General features: G+C 60.1%; 6 protein-coding genes and 1 non-coding gene across 7 annotated transcripts; 6 read left to right on the top strand and 1 right to left on the bottom strand.

Annotated features, from left to right (window-relative positions):
- Positions 1–829: 829 nt before the first annotated feature.
- On the bottom strand, positions 830–2,594 carry COL26b_009424 (uncharacterized protein; the record flags this gene model as incomplete). Its single annotated transcript, XM_053182155.1, has 3 exons — positions 830–1,586; positions 1,640–1,938; positions 1,992–2,594. 3 exons carry the CDS (start codon positions 2,592–2,594, stop codon positions 830–832), a joined length of 1,659 nt encoding a protein of 552 aa, XP_053033845.1.
- A 1,719-nt stretch (positions 2,595–4,313) lies between these two features.
- On the top strand, positions 4,314–6,932 carry COL26b_009425 (uncharacterized protein; the record flags this gene model as incomplete). Its single annotated transcript, XM_053182156.1, has 1 exon — positions 4,314–6,932. The coding sequence occupies one exon, from the start codon at positions 4,314–4,316 to the stop codon at positions 6,930–6,932; it is 2,619 nt and encodes an 872-aa protein (XP_053033846.1).
- A 205-nt stretch (positions 6,933–7,137) lies between these two features.
- COL26b_009426 lies at positions 7,138–7,218 on the top strand. Its single transcript has one exon. It is a non-coding gene; the product is annotated as a tRNA-Gly (tRNA).
- Positions 7,219–8,278: 1,060 nt separating this feature from the next.
- COL26b_009427 (uncharacterized protein) lies at positions 8,279–11,111 on the top strand (the record flags this gene model as incomplete). The annotated part of the gene is made up of 3 exons (XM_053182157.1): positions 8,279–9,441; positions 9,494–9,667; positions 10,406–11,111. The coding sequence occupies 3 exons, from the start codon at positions 8,279–8,281 to the stop codon at positions 11,109–11,111; spliced, it is 2,043 nt and encodes a 680-aa protein (XP_053033847.1).
- Positions 11,112–11,930: 819 nt separating this feature from the next.
- On the top strand, positions 11,931–12,538 carry COL26b_009428 (uncharacterized protein; the record flags this gene model as incomplete). Its single annotated transcript, XM_053182158.1, has 2 exons — positions 11,931–12,255; positions 12,345–12,538. The coding sequence occupies 2 exons, from the start codon at positions 11,931–11,933 to the stop codon at positions 12,536–12,538; spliced, it is 519 nt and encodes a 172-aa protein (XP_053033848.1).
- A 4-nt stretch (positions 12,539–12,542) lies between these two features.
- Positions 12,543–13,274, top strand: COL26b_009429 (uncharacterized protein; the record flags this gene model as incomplete). The annotated part of the gene is made up of 1 exon (XM_053182159.1): positions 12,543–13,274. One exon carries the CDS (start codon positions 12,543–12,545, stop codon positions 13,272–13,274), a length of 732 nt encoding a protein of 243 aa, XP_053033849.1.
- Positions 13,275–14,645: 1,371 nt separating this feature from the next.
- COL26b_009430 (uncharacterized protein) lies at positions 14,646–15,925 on the top strand (the record flags this gene model as incomplete). Its single annotated transcript, XM_053182160.1, has 2 exons — positions 14,646–15,453; positions 15,507–15,925. The coding sequence occupies 2 exons, from the start codon at positions 14,646–14,648 to the stop codon at positions 15,923–15,925; spliced, it is 1,227 nt and encodes a 408-aa protein (XP_053033850.1).
- Positions 15,926–16,055: the final 130 nt, after the last annotated feature.

Below are 16,055 nucleotides of genomic sequence, written 5' to 3' on the forward strand. Positions count from 1 at the left end.
TGATCACCTTAGCCTCTGAAGACCTGATCTACTACAAGCCTACGACCTACGACCCAGACCACGACCTCAGTGTACTGTTACTACGTGTCAATCCCCAGCTTCTGTTAGCAGACCCTACTGTCGGATAGCTGACCGTAACACCCCTTAGGGAGGGGGGGTTAAGGGGCCCTCTAAAGAGCCCTCTAAGGGGCCCTCTAAAGAGCCTTCTAAGGGGCCCTCTCAAAGGGGCCCTCTAAGGGGGGCTATGACGGCCTACGAGAGAGGGCTTATGAGGCTGTAGATATCCTCAAAATTACCCGATTAGGTAGTCTATATGACGTCATTTTATATAGTGATTAATTTATTTTATTTGCAAGTTAGCTAAGTAATCAAAAACACCAAAAAAAAGAGCCAACTTAACAAGTATGGGGGTCAAAATTGCTTTGATTGCCCTTGTGGAGGCGCTGCAGTACAGGAAGTTAATCTAGACTGCAAAACAGCCTAACAACAGCCCTGATCTCTCACAAGACTTCAAGGAGCGATTGCGCACGTATCCTTTTTCATATCCAATGCTATGAAGGCCTAAGCAACTCGCGATTTCAAAATTCAAGATGAAAACATCAATAGCTTGAAGAATCGTTGGGGGCGACAATACCTCTGAGTCCCACTTGTCCTGCGTGGCAAAGCATCCCTTCTTTTCGTTGTCTTACCTAAATGATGTAAGAGCACCTGAAATGTCACAGTCACAACTCGTTAAAGATGAACTTCTCAAAAAGCATCATTCCAATGTTGCGATCCAACGCAAATGTTGTATTCTCACAAGAATCTATCTCATCCTTCCACAGCCTACCTAGAAAACAAAGACAAACTCCTCATTTTGCAAATCAGTCAGATTCTCAAACGCCCTCGCACCAACATCCCCAGCTGTGGTGCCCTCGTCCCCAGCCGCAGCCATTTCCTGTCCGTCTCCAGTGCCCGTCAACTGCCCCGCGGCCTGCATCCGCTCCGCCTCGGCCGCCGAGAACAGACTCGTGTCGATGATGACGGCGCTCTTGCCCATGGCCACGCGGCGCTTACTGTGCGACTTGTTCAAGAACGCAAGGTACGCGCTCGTGGCACCGACCATGACGATAATCAGACAGTACAGCGCCAGATTCGACCTCAGGCCGCGCGCGTACTGCGGCGCCTCGGAGGGCTTGTACAACAGGGGCCCGACGACGTTGCCGACGGACTGGCCGACGAAGAGCGCGGCCGAGGTGCACTTACGCTTGGTGTCGCCGGCGGTGTTGGCGGCGGACCACGAGTAGATGAGGGGCGTGATGCCCGGGTAGACGGAGATGAGGTAGTAACCCACGAGGCGGGCGGCGCGCTTGCTGGCGGAGTTGGGGAGGACCATGAGCATGACGCAGCCGACGATGGGGGGCACGCAGAGGCCGGCAATGACGGGGCCCTTTTTGTGGATCTTTGTGGCGACCCAGGAGCCGCCGACGGTGGAGACTAGCTGGACGGCGCCGAAGGGGATGTTGAAGAGGATGGTCTGGAAGGAGTCGAAGCCGAAGGACTTGACGATGAGGGGGCCGAAGGTGGAGATGCCGCCGGAGGGGATGCTGTGGTTTGTTAGTTGATGAGTGGGGGAAGTAAGGAGGCAGTGGAGACTAACGAGATGGAAAAAACGAGGGCGAACCAGATCCACGTCTTTGGGTCGCGCAAACTCTCCCAAAGATGGTCCCATCGCCACTCGCGGGACATGACGCCCTGCTGGTTCATGCGCAGGCGCTCGACAGCGATGACCTTATCGTGGTCGTTGAGAAACTTTGCCTCGACGGGGGAGTCGGGCATGTAGAAGAACATGAGGACGGAGAAGGCGACGGTGATGACGCCGAAGAAGAGGAAGATGATCTGGTACTCTTTGAGCTTAGAGGAGATGTGGCCGAGGCCGTAGGTGATGAGACTGCCGAACTGGGGTTGTGTTAGACGGTTGCCGTTGTAACGAAGGGGGCAATCAGACATACCATGTTGGTGAAGCCGTTCATGGCGTACCAGTAGCTGATGCGCAGGGTCTGCTCGCGACGACGCCACCACATCTGGGTAATGGCGACAAAGGACGGCGCAACGGAGGCCTCGAAGGTGCCGAGGAAGAATCTCGCGGCAAGCAGGCCGCCAAAGTTGTGCGCAGCAGCCATGCAGGACAGAGTCACACCCCAGAAGGCGACCATGCAGCTGGTGAACTTGCCGATGGGCAGCTTGACGAGAGCCCAGGCAAGGGGGAACTGCATGACGAGCTGGGCGAGATACACAACCGAACCAAGCCAGGAGTACTGGTCGCCAACCAGCCCGGTGTCCTCGATGAGGCCAAAGACGGAGGCGTAGGCGAGGGTGGACTTGTCGATGCCCTGGAGGAAGTAGACGAAGAGCATCAGCGGCAGGATGACCATGTCGATCTTCCTCAGCACGCGCTTGTCGTCGTCGGCGGTGACGACGACGCGGTGCTCCGGCGAGGTGCCGGACTTGCCCAGCAGCTCGGCGGCGGCATCGCGGCGGTGGTTGGCGTTGGGGGGCTGCGCGTGCTCGACCTGGTCGACGGGCGGCTTGTTGGAGTCGTCGGTGGTGGCCATGGTGACGTCGTCGTCTGTCTGCAGGAGAGGCTCGAGTTCAGGAGCAGGCCGAGCGAGGTGCGAGAAAAAACGTGGGACGGACGGCCGTGATATGGACGTCGACATTCTGGGGGCGGGAAGACGTCGGGTGGTGGCCCCCCCTGCCCGTCAACGACTCGGTCGCCGAGGAGCAGGGATGGGCTCAGGGCGGCGTCTTTTCTCTGGGCATCGGGACGCGAAAGACGCCCAAGGGGGCAATTTTCCCATGCTGGAAGAAGAGGACGCACGTCGGCCAACGTCCGCGAGAGAATTGGCAGGGGTGGACGGTCTCTGATTGGGCTGAGGTGAGGCTCTGTGACGGAAGGGCTCGGGATGTGATGAGCTTGAGTGTCGAGGCCTTGCCGTGTTGGTGCAGAGTGCCGCGTCTTCGTGGGGTCCCCTCGGGGAAGCGAGTCCCGTTTGGCGGCGGGTTGTGGTGTGGGCGGTGAGTGTGCGAATGAGAGCAGGATCCGAGTGCCGGCTGCCGTGCTGGCGGGATGGAGGAGAGACGAGAGACAGACGAGGGATGAGGTGGTTGTCGAATGATGGCGCTGGACGAGAACCGGGGATCGTGGTGGTCACGGGACGAAAGCCGACGTTCGAGGGCTGTGAGTGGTTCGTTCCATGTTTTGGGTCGCTGCTCCCCCACCGCAACACGGGGCCCCTTCTCCGCGCGGGGAAATGAGGGAGACTTTGGGGATGTCGGGGACGCCAGCTGGCCTTTTCATTCGTCCAGTGTCGCGGGTGGGGGCCCTTTTGGCATTTTGTGAGGCAGCAACGCTACGAGATGCCCCTTCCCCAACATTCTGCCCAGCTTTTTGGTGGAAGCATCGTGAGGAGCAGTGCGGGGAAAGGAATATCAGATAATAGAACACATTGAATAGCTTCACTGGCTGCTAGAGCAAATAATCAAGTGATTGTTAGTGACGCAAAGAGCCAGACCTGGGAAACGGTTTCCGACGTGCGTTGCGAACCCCGAGACTAGCCTAGGTAATAAACAATTCCAAGCGTCCCCCAACCGAATCAAAGCCTTCACGAGCAAAGTGTCTCCGGTTTGTTCCCGCTCCTGTTCTCGTTAGCCCGCCGCCTTCCCGCCATCCGTCGAGAATGCCGCCCCGAATCAAGTATCCAACCGACGTGCCGCCCCCGTTGAGGAAAGCAGCCGCCGACATGACACTCCAAATCCACAATAATTGCGACGCGCCCCCACCGACGAGTCAGATTCTCGTTCCTGATACGGCCACAGCATGACTCTCCCCCGCACGCATCCCGGCCGTTCCCCTTGGGGTTGTGGGGTTCCGCGCGAAAAGTCGGGGGAGCCTTCTCCAATTACACCCCGCAATCCCGACACGACACTCTTCGGCCTGTCATTCTTACGAATCCAAACACCACAACGGGGCATCGTGCTCACGATCCGGCAACTCTAACCCTCCCTCGCCATACTGCCTCGTGTCGTCTCGGTCTTCATCCGACCCAGCGTCACAGAATGTCGGCCGACAGTCCCCGAGACCGGCCCAGACGCGTCGCCATTGCCGTCCCCCCAACGACCCCTCAATCGTCACGTAACTCCCCTCGATTCGCCAATGCGCGTGCAGCACCCCACTACCCCTCCCCCTCCTCGACAATAAAAGCATCACGCACCAAGACATTGACGTCTGTCTTTGAGCTTGCAGCCTCTTGACCCAAATCACACATTCCAAAATGCTCCTCCAAAACGAGAGAACACCAGTAAAGTACGCGCCGCAAGAGGCCGCACAGGGCGCCGCCCTCGCCCCGGCCTCGCTGAAGCTGCAGTCCTCCGACGCCGAGATCGAGCCCTTCACCTTCACATTCGAGGTCGTCCGCCCGAACGTCTTCCGCACCACCTACTCCTCCGCCTCGCGCCCGATCCCCCCCTTCGCCAGCGCCCAGCGCCCAAGCCCAGACTCCTGCCCCAAGGACGTCGCCTCAACATCGGACAAGACCTCCCGCTCCTTCACCACCTCCGCCGCAAAGGCCTCCATCGAGTGGTCCAACGCGCCCATCCTGTCCATCGACCTCAAGGATGCCACCACCAAGAAACCCCTCCACCAGGACCTCCCCTTCCGCTCCTACTCCGCCGATGGCGCCGGCGTCGCCCACTACTCCGTCTACAAGAAGGGCACCCTCCACGTCGGCCTCGGCGAGAAGGCCGCCCCCATGGACCTCTCCGGCCGCGGCTTCACCATCTCCGCCTCCGACACCTTCGGCTACGACGCCTACCGCACCGACCCGCTCTACAAGCACATTCCCCTCCTCATCAACGTCACCCAGGACGCCGGCGCCGTCGGCATCTTCTCCACCGCCCACTCCCGCTCCACATGGTCCATCGGCTCCGAGCTCGACGGCATGTGGGGCGCCTACAAGGTCCACCGCCAGGCCCACGGCGGCCTCGAGGAGTACATCATCGTCGGCCAGACCGTCGCCGACGTCGTCCGCTCCTACGCCGAGCTCGTCGGCTTCCCCCTGCGCGTGCCCCGCTACATGATGGGCTACATCGGCGGCGGCATGAAGTACAGCATGGAGGACACCCCCCGCGCCCACGACTGCATCATGGGCTTCATCGCAAACTGCGAGAAGCACGACATCCCCTGCACCGCCTTCCAGATGAGCTCCGGCTACACCGTCGCCGAGGTCGAGCCCAAGACCCGCAACGTCTTCACCTGGAACCGCCACCGCTTCCCCGACCCGCGCGCCTTCACCAAGGAGGCCCACGCCCACGGCGTCCGCCTGCTCGCCAACATCAAGCCCTACGTCCTCGCCACCCACCCCGAGTACAAGAAGCTCTCCGAGGCCGGCGCCTTCTTCAAGGACCCCAAGACCGGCAGGACCGCCGTCACCCGCCTCTGGAGCGCCGGCGGCGGCGAGAGCGGCGAGGGCAGCCACATCGACTTCACCAGCAACGCCGGCTACCAGTGGTGGTACGACGGCGTCGTCGGCCTCAAGAAGGTCGGCATCGACGTCATGTGGAACGACAACAACGAGTACACCGTCCCCGACGACCAGTGGCAGTGCGCCCTCGAGAAGACCGACCTCGTCCCCATCCCCGCCGGCCTCGACCGCAAGGACGTCGGCATCTGGGGCCGCGCCATCCACACCGAGCTCATGGGCAAGGCCTCCCACGACGCCACCATCGAGGGCAAGCCCGACGAGCGGCCCCTCGTCCTCACCCGCAGCGCCACCGCCGGTACCATGAAGTACTGCGGCAGCTCCTGGTCCGGCGACAACGTCACCGCCTGGGCGTCGATGAAGGGCGGCAACTCCCTCGCCCTCAACGCCTCCTTCTCCCTCCTGCACTGCTACGGCCACGACATCGGCGGCTTCGAGGGCCCGCAGCCTACGCCGGAACACCTCGTCCGCTGGATCCAGCTCGGCGTGCACTCGCCCCGCTTCGCCATCAACTGCTTCAAGACCTCGGACGAAGACAACCTCGTCGGCGGCGTCATCGAGCCGTGGATGTACCCCGCCGCCACCCCGACCATCCGCGCCGCCGTCAAGCGCCGCTACGAGCTCGTGCCCTACACCTACTCCCTCAACCTGCGCGCGCACGCCACCGCGGTGCCGCCGCAGCGCTGGACCGGCTGGGGCTACGAGGCCGACCCGGAGGTGTGGACGCCCGCCGTCAAGGCCGGCGACACGCAGTACTGGTTCGGCGACACGCTCCTCATCGGCGGCGTGTACGAGCCCGGCGCTGACTCCGCGAGGGTGTACCTCCCCAAGAAGGGCGTCGCCGCCCAGGATTTCGGGTTCCTCAACACGAACGCGCCGTACGAGCACTTCGCCGCGGGCGAGTGGCACACCGTGCTCGCGCCGTGGTACGCCTCCATCCCCGTCCTCGCGCGCATCGGCGGCGCCGTGCCGGTGGGCAAACCCCTCCCGACAACGGCGGCGGCGGCCGAGGACCCGGAGTTCCCCGGCACGGCGAAGGACGACTGGCGCGGCGTGGAGATCTTCCCGCCGCCCGTGCAGCGCGGCGACGGCACGGCGGAGAGCGTGTCCGACGAGAACGTCAAGGGCGTCGTGTTTGAGGATGCGTGGTTTGAGGATGATGGTATCAGCCGCGAGCAGCCTGCTGAATACAAGTTCACCGTCACGTACGAGATTGTCGGCGACGAGATTAAGGTTGCGGTGCGGGGCGAGGTTTTCGCGGGCGACGGGGCGAAGTGGAAGCCGCTGTGGGCTGAGAAGGGCGTCGACGTGGTGTTGCCCGTGGGCGAGGAGAGGGGTGTAAGTGGTGCGACGGAGAAGGCGCTGGATGCGAGGGGGAGGCGGGTGTGGAATGTGGCGGTCAAGTGGGCTTAGATATGCCGAGATTAAAAAGTCAAAATTTGAAGTTTTTGGATCAAATCCGTCTGATGTATCTTTGAGCAAAGGTGCGTGCTATTTTGATCCCGCCAATGGGTCTCTTCTGGGACTTCCACGATGTTCTATGGAGGACAGCAACTTGACCCGTTTCGCTGCTTGCCACGTCCATCGAGGACCCGCAATGAGGTCCCAAAGACACAACGCGCCGATGGTTTAGTGGTAAAATTCTCCGTTGCCATCAAGCAGCGTCGGGGAGCCGGGGGTTCGATTCCCCCTCGGCGCATCTTTTTGCCTGTTCCTTCAATCGTCTAATTGCCTGTGTGTTAGTTGTATCTATTTTGCTTTTCCGCGCAACTGCTGAGCTGATTAGAGTCGCTCCCATCCCCTGCATGTTAACTGTTTAGTGCATTTAAGGATGATTGAAATATGAGCAGATGCGTTTCATTTCTCATTTCGTTCTGTCCCGCTTTCCTCAGCGCCCATTGTTGAATGAAGAAGAGTCTTTGTTTTGCAGTGACAAATTGTTTCGTTGCAATGACATCAGCGCCTCCATTTCTCGAAGGAAATGAACACCTGAATCGCCAACTCGCCCATCACAGAAAGCAGTCAAGACCATTAAGAAATAAAACAAGCCCTAAGGTGAAACCTCCTAAGGCGCATCAACTAAAATCCCGAGCCCATCAGCCGGATAGATCCCCGAGCCCGCGGTCGTCAGATTAGAAATCTCACGGGCGGGAAAGCTTGGTGCATCTCACTGCAGTCACTCACTGCAGGCAGCAACAGGGGCCCCCCACACCATGACGCACACGACTCCCCTCCAGTTCGCCAATCACCGCTCCGATTTGTCAGTTCCACACCAGCTGCCGAGGCCCGATGCGATTCTGCAAGAATCCAGCATCGCTACTGTCCTTTCCACGGACGTCCACAGCAGATGTGGGTTCCTCTCAGTTCGGTGTTTGCTTCGCCTGAGCCAATGAGCAACCCCGAGAAGCACCCTCCGAATGCCGAGCGGGCACGGCGCTAAGGCAGACGCTGCCGGGCCGCACTTCGCACCCGACCGCCGTCTAGAAGGGCCACCCCCGTCTGGTCTCCAACGCTACAGAATGTAATGCACTCATGGTGGCGTGGGAGGGGGAGGGTTCGAAAATCCATTACAAAGCATCGTGGGCGGTTTCAAAGCATGGCACGTCAGTTGCTCCGCTCTGCCTCAGGGGATGTGGAATTAACTGGGCTTCCATCGCAGCTGGACATAAAACCTCCCAGACCGCTCATTCTCTCTCTCATGCTCCCGACTCTTTCTAAACAAACTTAGACACGCATCGAAATTAGACTGTAATATCACAATGTCGCCGACACGATACCCCGCCGAGGCCGTCGACCCCTCCCCCCTCGCGGCGCCCCTCCCGCTGCCCTTCTCGGGCAAAACGGCCCCCAACCGCTTCCTCAAGGGCGCCATGACCGAGCGCCTCTCGACCTGGGACCCCGCCAACCCCTCCGCCCGCGGCGTCCCCACCCCGGAGCTCGTCAACGTCTACCGCCGCTGGGGCGAGGGCGGCTCCGGCCTCATCCTCACCGGCAACGTCATGATCGACTACGACCAGCTCGAGGCCGCCGGCAACCCCATCATCCCGCCCGCCGCGCCCTTCTCCGGCGAGCGCTTCGAGGGCTTCCGCAGCGTCGCCGAGGCCGCGAAGAAGCACGGCAGCCTGGTCCACGCGCAGCTGAGCCACCCCGGCCGCCAGGTCGCGAGCAACATCAACCCGCACCCCATCTCGGCCAGCGACGTGCAGCTCGAGGGCGAGGTGATGGGGATGACCTTCGGCAAGCCGCGCGCGATGGGCCCGGAGGACTTTGAGAAGGTGATTGGCGGGTTCGCGCACGCGGCGGAGTACTGCTACAAAGCTGGTTTCGACGGTGTGCAGCTGCACGGCGCGCACGGGTATCTGCTGGCGCAGTTCCTCTCGCCGACGACGAACAAGCGCACGGACAAGTACGGCGGGTCGCTCGCCAACCGCGCGCAGATTATTCTGGAGATTGCCGCCGCTATTCGTGAGCGCGTGACGGATCCCAGCTTCAGCATCGGGATCAAGGTCAACTCTGTCGAGTTCCAGGAGGGCGGGTTCTCGACGGAGGACTGCAGCGAGCTGTGCGCGCTGCTGGAGGAGCACAAGTTTGATTTTGTGGAGCTGTCGGGCGGGACGTACCAGTCGCTGGCGTTCGAGCACAAGCGCGAGTCGACGAAGAAGCGCGAGGCTTTCTTTTTGGAGTTTGCGGAGCAGATCGTGGGCAAGCTGAATAAGACGCGGGTGTATGTGACCGGCGGGCTAAGGACGGTGGCCGCGATGGTGAAGGCGCTGGAGACGGTGCACGGGGTGGGTCTGGCGCGGCCGGTGTGCAACGAGTTCGATCTGCCGAAGAAGATCATCGAGGGCAACGCGGGGAGCTCGGTGAAGACGCTGCTTGGGGAGGATGATTTCGGGCTGACGAACATGTTGGCTGGCACGCAGTAAGTTTCTTCCGTCTGATTTGTGAAGATGGGATTGCTAATGAGGATGCAGGATCCGGCTGGTGGGCAAGGACAAGGAGCCGCTGGATGTCAGCCAGGAAAAGTACAAGGAGGTGTTTGAGAAGTCGCTGCAGAAGTGGGCGCAGGGCATGGCGGAGAACAGCGATGGCTCCAAGTATGGGTACATTGACATTGAGGGGACGACGCTGCAGCCCTTTGGCACGCCGTATGCGGCTGCTGCGTGAAGACGATTTTGATTTGGATGAATAAAAAGTCTAGAGTTAGATAGACGAAGCGTATTGATAACGGCATTGAGATTCAATCAACTGGGTTTCTGGTTGATTAGGCTTGCTTCAGCCACAATGCGCTGCCACAACAGCCACACCATGATGCTGCGTGAAGTATTGAATAAGTTTGAAATGAAGTAGGTAAAAAGCTCACGACCAAAACGAGGAGAAAAAAAACAAGCACAACTATCCAGAAGTTCCAAATTTAGTCTTGTCAAATGCATCAGATCAAATTCAATTCAGCATCTCATCATTCACCAGTTCGGTGTGCACGGTCCTCACCGAATCGATCAAGGTGAGCCCGGCGACCGAGGGGCAGTGACGCTGACCTCCCAAAAGCCCCCGCCTTCCCCCGCTAATACGACCTGGTTGCCGCTGCCCCTTGGCCATCCCTGCCGTTTTCAGGGGGCTTCCCACGCCCGCCGCAGCTAAGTTCAGCTCCTGTCTGTCACCAACCCAATTTCTCGCTTTCATCCCAACTCTGACCTGCCATCCTTTCTCCTTCCCGCCCACCACCATCGCGACGCCCTTCGTTTTTCTCTTCCCGACAGCGATGCCTACGGTCACAACTTCCAACACCACACTCCCACACTCTTGCTAGACCACTCCATCACAACCATGTACGCAATCCCCCACATCCGTCAGTGACGTAACACCAGCTAACCGCCACCCCCCAGGATCGAGCCCTCCCTCCGCGTCCGCCGCGCCATCACGGCCAACGACCCCCTCCTCGTCAAGCGCATCCTCAAATCGCACCCAGGTCTCCTCCACAACCCCGACTCCTCCCCGCTCGGCCTCTCCAACTCGAACCTCCACCTCGCCGCCTCCCTCGGCCACCTGCCCATCTGCCGCGTCCTCCTCGATGCTGGCCACGAAGATCCCGACCCGGCCCTCAACGAGTCGCACCAGACCGCCCTCATGCTCGCCGCCGCCGCCGGCCACACCGACGTCGTCCACTTCCTCTGCGAGCGCACCCCACACGTCATCCTGCGCCGCGACATCCGCTGGCGCGACGCCATCATGGAGGCTTCCCGCGGCGGCCACGACACGGTGCTGCAGATCCTGCTGACCTACGTCCCCGGCGGCGCGCGCGACGCGGTGATGAGGGCGGATCTGGACGGCAATACGGCGCTGCACTTTGCGAGCGGGAACGGGAACCTGTTGGTACTGAGGACGCTGCTGGCCGCGGGCGCGGATGCGGAGAGAAGGAACATGTGGAGCTGGACGGCGATGAGCTACAGCGCGACGGTGCAGGCGGAGGTTTACCTCAAGGGCTTGGTCACGGAGGTGGAGAGGCGGAAGATGGTGCGGCGGGAGGTGGAGGAGCTGAAGAAGGCGGGCGGGGTGAGGGTTGTTGAGGAGGATGTCGAGGTGGAGGATTGAGCGGTGGTCATGGAGAGGAAGTTTACACGAGCACGATGAGCTGGATGGGCTGAGGGCAGAGCGCAGTGGCGGTTTGGAGGACTGCTGAGAGCAACGCGGGAATGCCGGAGGCACCCCATGTCGACTGCGCCCCACCGTCGAAGCAGTCGAGTTGCCTGGCAGGTTTGGATGAGGCAGGTTTCTGCGACGGGTCACCACCACACCACAGACATGGAACCACTGGGAGATGGAACAGCGACGGGCAATCATTCGCCGAATTCGCAGGGCGTTCGAGAAAACGCAACTGCATCAACACGTTAGATAAAGATCGCGACTTCAGAGCGAGATTGCCAATCAAAGATGGCGCGGTGGAGACTTGGGAGCTCGGCTGGGGACAGCTTCTTATTGGCGGACGGACAGGCCACACCAAGAGGCATTTGACGTCGGCGTCAGCCACAGATTGAGCACCACTTTCGCGCCACACCACCCAAGCATAGCAATACATCACAATCACCCAAGCATGGACTCAGAGCGAATCTCATGCAAGTCGAGTTTGCGACTGAATTGTTGCGGACGGCTCAGTTGTGCACCTTGAAGGATACGTCCACTCGGAGTGATTCATCGACATGCACGTCAGCTGCGTATTCATCTCGTTACAATGCTGCCGAATCAAGCAACGTACGGCATGTCACGCCCGCGAATGACCTTTAGTCTCATAGAGATCCAGCTTCCTCGTCACTCTCAATCACACATACCTTTCTGGACGTCAATGATTCACTCACCCAGCTTTACCCCGAGACTGTTATAAATTTGTCGTCATCGGCCGCTTCTGTCGCAAACATGCCAATATCATCATCACGCAAAAGCCTCTTTTCCAGCTGCCCAGTTTCAACTTTCATTTACCTCGTCACCTCATCATCTGTCACCGTGGCTTCCCAACACTCCTCCGAAGAGGAGCCAGAGTACCTCCCATACCCCGCAACCAAGCTTATCATCGGCCAGTACTACATCTGCTCGCGCGATCCTCCGCACTGGGGCTGGCTCATCGTCGGGACCTTTTACGACCCGGACAACAACCCCGTCTGGAGCACCGAAATCTTTGCCTTTCAGCGCGACACACGCGGCGACCAGACAGATTCGCAATCAGTCTCCTCGTCTGACTCGGGTGAGTCACTGCCGTCCACACAGACTTATTCACTGCTTGCTAGCAAACACATTTCTGTCTTATAAATTGCCAGCTTACACCCTTCACAGGCTCATCCGCAGAACAAGAGTTGACTGCCCGGTTCTCCAACAGCCTCCGTTTCAACACTTCCGCTTCAACTCACAACCACCGCCTCTGGGACCCAACCCTCGCAGGACCTGTCCCCGGCCACTGGATCACACAATACGACCCCCGCATCAACAACTGGGTAAACACCTGGCAACCGCACCACCACCCCTTCTAACACAATGTCGAACCCCGTCAACGGCCCCGACGCCGACGCCCGCCGGCCCCCCTGGGGCCCCAACACCGGCTACCAGCTCCCCCGCTACGGCGAGCCCTACATCCCCCACCCGGGCTGGACCTCCGCCTCCTACGGCTACCCCTACCAACCTTCCCAATACTACTACCAACCCCCGGCCTCGCCCTACCCCGGCGCGACACCCTACTCCTGGTCCACCCCCTCCGCGGCCCCCGCCGGCGGCTACACAACCTACCCCCTCCAGCCCTCCGGCCAAGCCCACCCCTACGCGCGCACCACCACCTCCGGCCTCCCGGCGCTCGACCCGCGCAACCCAGCCGCGCACCTCTCCAACTCGACAGGCGGCACCGGCTGCGAGCCGGGGTACAACTACTTCTTTCCCGCCGCGCACACCAAGATCCACGTGTTCCGGAGCACCACGCCGCCGTGGCAGCTGCCTGCCAACGCGCGCATCCAGTTCGCGGCGTTCCACGTGCCCGTCAACACGCCCCTGGCGGAGCTGCTCAAGGGCTTTGGCGCGACGAACCCCGTGCCCAAGAAGAACAAGTGCTACGAGATCGTGCAGGCGGGGAACGGGAAGTGGTACAAGGGTTTGTGCTTTGCCGGGGACGATAAGGATATGATGAAGAAGTGTTTGAAGGATGTCGGGTGGGATGGGACGAGGACGGGGCAGCCTGGGGGGAAGCCGGTTGTTTGTCTTTGGGTTGTGAAGGATTAGATGGTGGTGGTTGGTGGTGATATTTGCTCTGCTTTTTTTGGGTTTGGTTTTGCTGCTGCGATTTGGGATCGGCGGTAGGGTGGGTCGGGAAGCGGTTTTTAGTTTCAGTTCCGATTCAAGCTTATTTTCATGCATGTGTTTTGTGTTTAATTCACAAAAGTCTATTCGAACTTTGTGAACTTTCGTCGCATGCTGAATTTTCGAGTCAGCAGTCCACGGAGTGAAATGAGGCACGTTCTGACGGGGAAACAATGTGCGATGATTTCTGCGGTAAGCGAGATGACGCTGGTGTTTGTTCCCACCACCTCGGTCCCGGAGGAAAGCCGCCCATTCGCGTTTGCAGTTTAGTTTATAAGAAATCTTCGAGGAATGACTTAGAGCAATGCGACGTTGGAGAATCATGGTTAGGTGGTTGTTTGCGGAGAGTTTTGAGCTTGTCTGCTGTCAAGTATCTTGGCCAAGGATTGAGCGTACCATAGATCAGAGGCTTGGCGGGACGATCAACTGTTGATGCGGGGCTTGAGGATCGTGTGATGAACGCGGAATGATGGTTGCGCTGTGATGTGCTTGAGGATGGTGTCCGCCGAAATTCATTCGAGAAGGGGCTTAGTGCGGATTCTTTTCAGCCGAAATCATCAGGGCCACTTCACGATGTGTTCCACCGTGGAATGCATTTCAAACAAAATTCAGTCCAGATCCTCAGCCCACAACCCGAGCCACGGGACCTATTGAAGAAAAGGGGGCTGTCATCTCGCTGTTTAATTTCAAAAGTCACCCCCAACACGAGTATTCGCAAAAGGGACAAACACCAGTCCCCAATCATGACATAAGCCCGCGGTAAAAAAGGCGAGACCTACCCATCCCACGACCCCAGGGCTCGGTACGCCTCCCGTAGCGCCTTGGCGCAAATCAATACTCGACGCCGAGCCCCGGGGCCCGGCCGTGTGTGGATCCGCAAACTCCCAGAATCGGCCGCATCCGAGGGCGGCGGCGGTCCTGCAATTTTCTCAATCCGCCGACCCTGGTCCGGGCCAATCACAGCATGGCGCTACCGGCTCCCACCTCACTTACACGCGGAAACCCACCTATGAACGGTTCTAGTCGGTCTTCAATTCGAGCATAGGTCGGACTCACGCTGTCCCACGAGAAACCGTCTTGGCGATGACCCGCTGCAACTCTCGAAAATGGCTTCACTCGCCTACGCTCGACAGCCTTCATATATATCCCGCCGTCAAGCGCACCCGAGTCCCTCGTTCTCTCGCACCCCTCCACCCGCCTTCTTTTTCTTCGCTCTACCGGGAGAACTGACTGGCTCACGTTCTGCCCGTGCAACCTTTCACCCAGTCACTCATTACCCCACACTCATTGACCATGCCCTCCCTCGCCTCCTCCCTCCTCCTCGCCCTCGCGGCCACCACCCTCGCCCACCCCTCCCCCTCCCGCTCCAAAGCCGATCTCGACCCGGCCGTCTGGTCCTCCCTCGCCAACCACCACCCCGCCCCGCACGCCGCCGCGCGCAGCCTCCTCTCCCCGCAGACCCGCAACCGCCCGACCAAGCGCCAGTCCGGCTTCTCCCCTCCCTCGTCCCTCGCCGCGCCCCTGAAGGAGGTCTGGGCGCACTACGAGTCCACCTACGACGGCGCCGTCACGGGCAACAAGTACTGGGGCTGGGACCAGCTGGTCGCGACCAACGGCAGCCTCAACATCTGCGTGCGCTGGGACTCCTCCGCGACGGTGACGGCCGCGCAGCGCAGCAAGATCGCGAGCGTGTATGCGGCGCAGTACCAGAAGTGGTTCAAGTGGCTGTACGGATACGACGGGTTCCCGTTTGCGAAGGTGGATGTGAATGTGGTTGCGTGGGCGGTCAAGGACGCGAGTCTGCTGGAGGGCAGCACCGCCGGGTTGGACGTGTATACCACGTACAAGGATGGCGATGGTGTTCCGGCGTGCGCGACGGAGTGCAATCACGCGGCGCATATTGATGGGGACTTCAGCGGGTGCAAGGCTGGGGCGGACCGGCGGTTCGAGCACAGCTTGTGGCTGACGGACGGGCTTGAGGGCGGGTTCGGGTATGATTGGGGACAGCAGATTGGGCGGGAGTACATGATCAACAACCTGGACTCTGAGAGTATTCACATCTTGCTGCATGAGATGGGACACACCTTTGGTCTGGATGATTGTGAGTTTTTTTGATTCTCCGTAAGATGGATTGATTACTGACGCGAAAAAAAGTCTACGACTGGACCCCGACCGGCGTGTCCAACTTCATCATGCTCGCGGGGTCGTCCATGGAGATCACTGACTTTGACGGCTGGATGTACCGCAACTGGTGGTACGAGCTCTCGCGCAGCCGCGGCTGGACGAAGGCCTCCTCCGCGACGACGCCCGCCGCCACCGCTTCCGCTTCTGCTTCTGCGTCTGCTGCACCCGCCGTCAAGGAGGATGTCGCGGAAGAGGTCCCTGAGCCCGTTCCGTCGTCTACTTCCGTCGCTGCTGCCCCCGCGGCCACCTCCGCCGTCGCTGAGTCTGCCTCCGGTGCCTCGGCTGCGAAGTGGGCCCAGTGCGGCGGCGCGGGGTACACCGGCCCCACTGCGTGCGCGGCCGGGTCGACCTGCACCAAATCAAGCGAGTGGTATTCCCAGTGCTTGTAGATGCAGTGTGAGATCTTGATCGTGAAGCTGCGGGGAGACTGAGAGAAGAGGAAGAATTTTGTCGAGGTGTCTTGGGGATGAGATGGTGGTTGCCAATTCGGCGCAGGCTGCGGGCCGCATGTGCTTCTTC

This window comes from Colletotrichum chrysophilum, assembly GCF_026319265.1.
Source record: "Colletotrichum chrysophilum strain AFK26 chromosome Unknown scaffold_91, whole genome shotgun sequence".
Classification (NCBI taxonomy): Eukaryota; Fungi; Ascomycota; class Sordariomycetes; order Glomerellales; family Glomerellaceae; genus Colletotrichum; species Colletotrichum chrysophilum.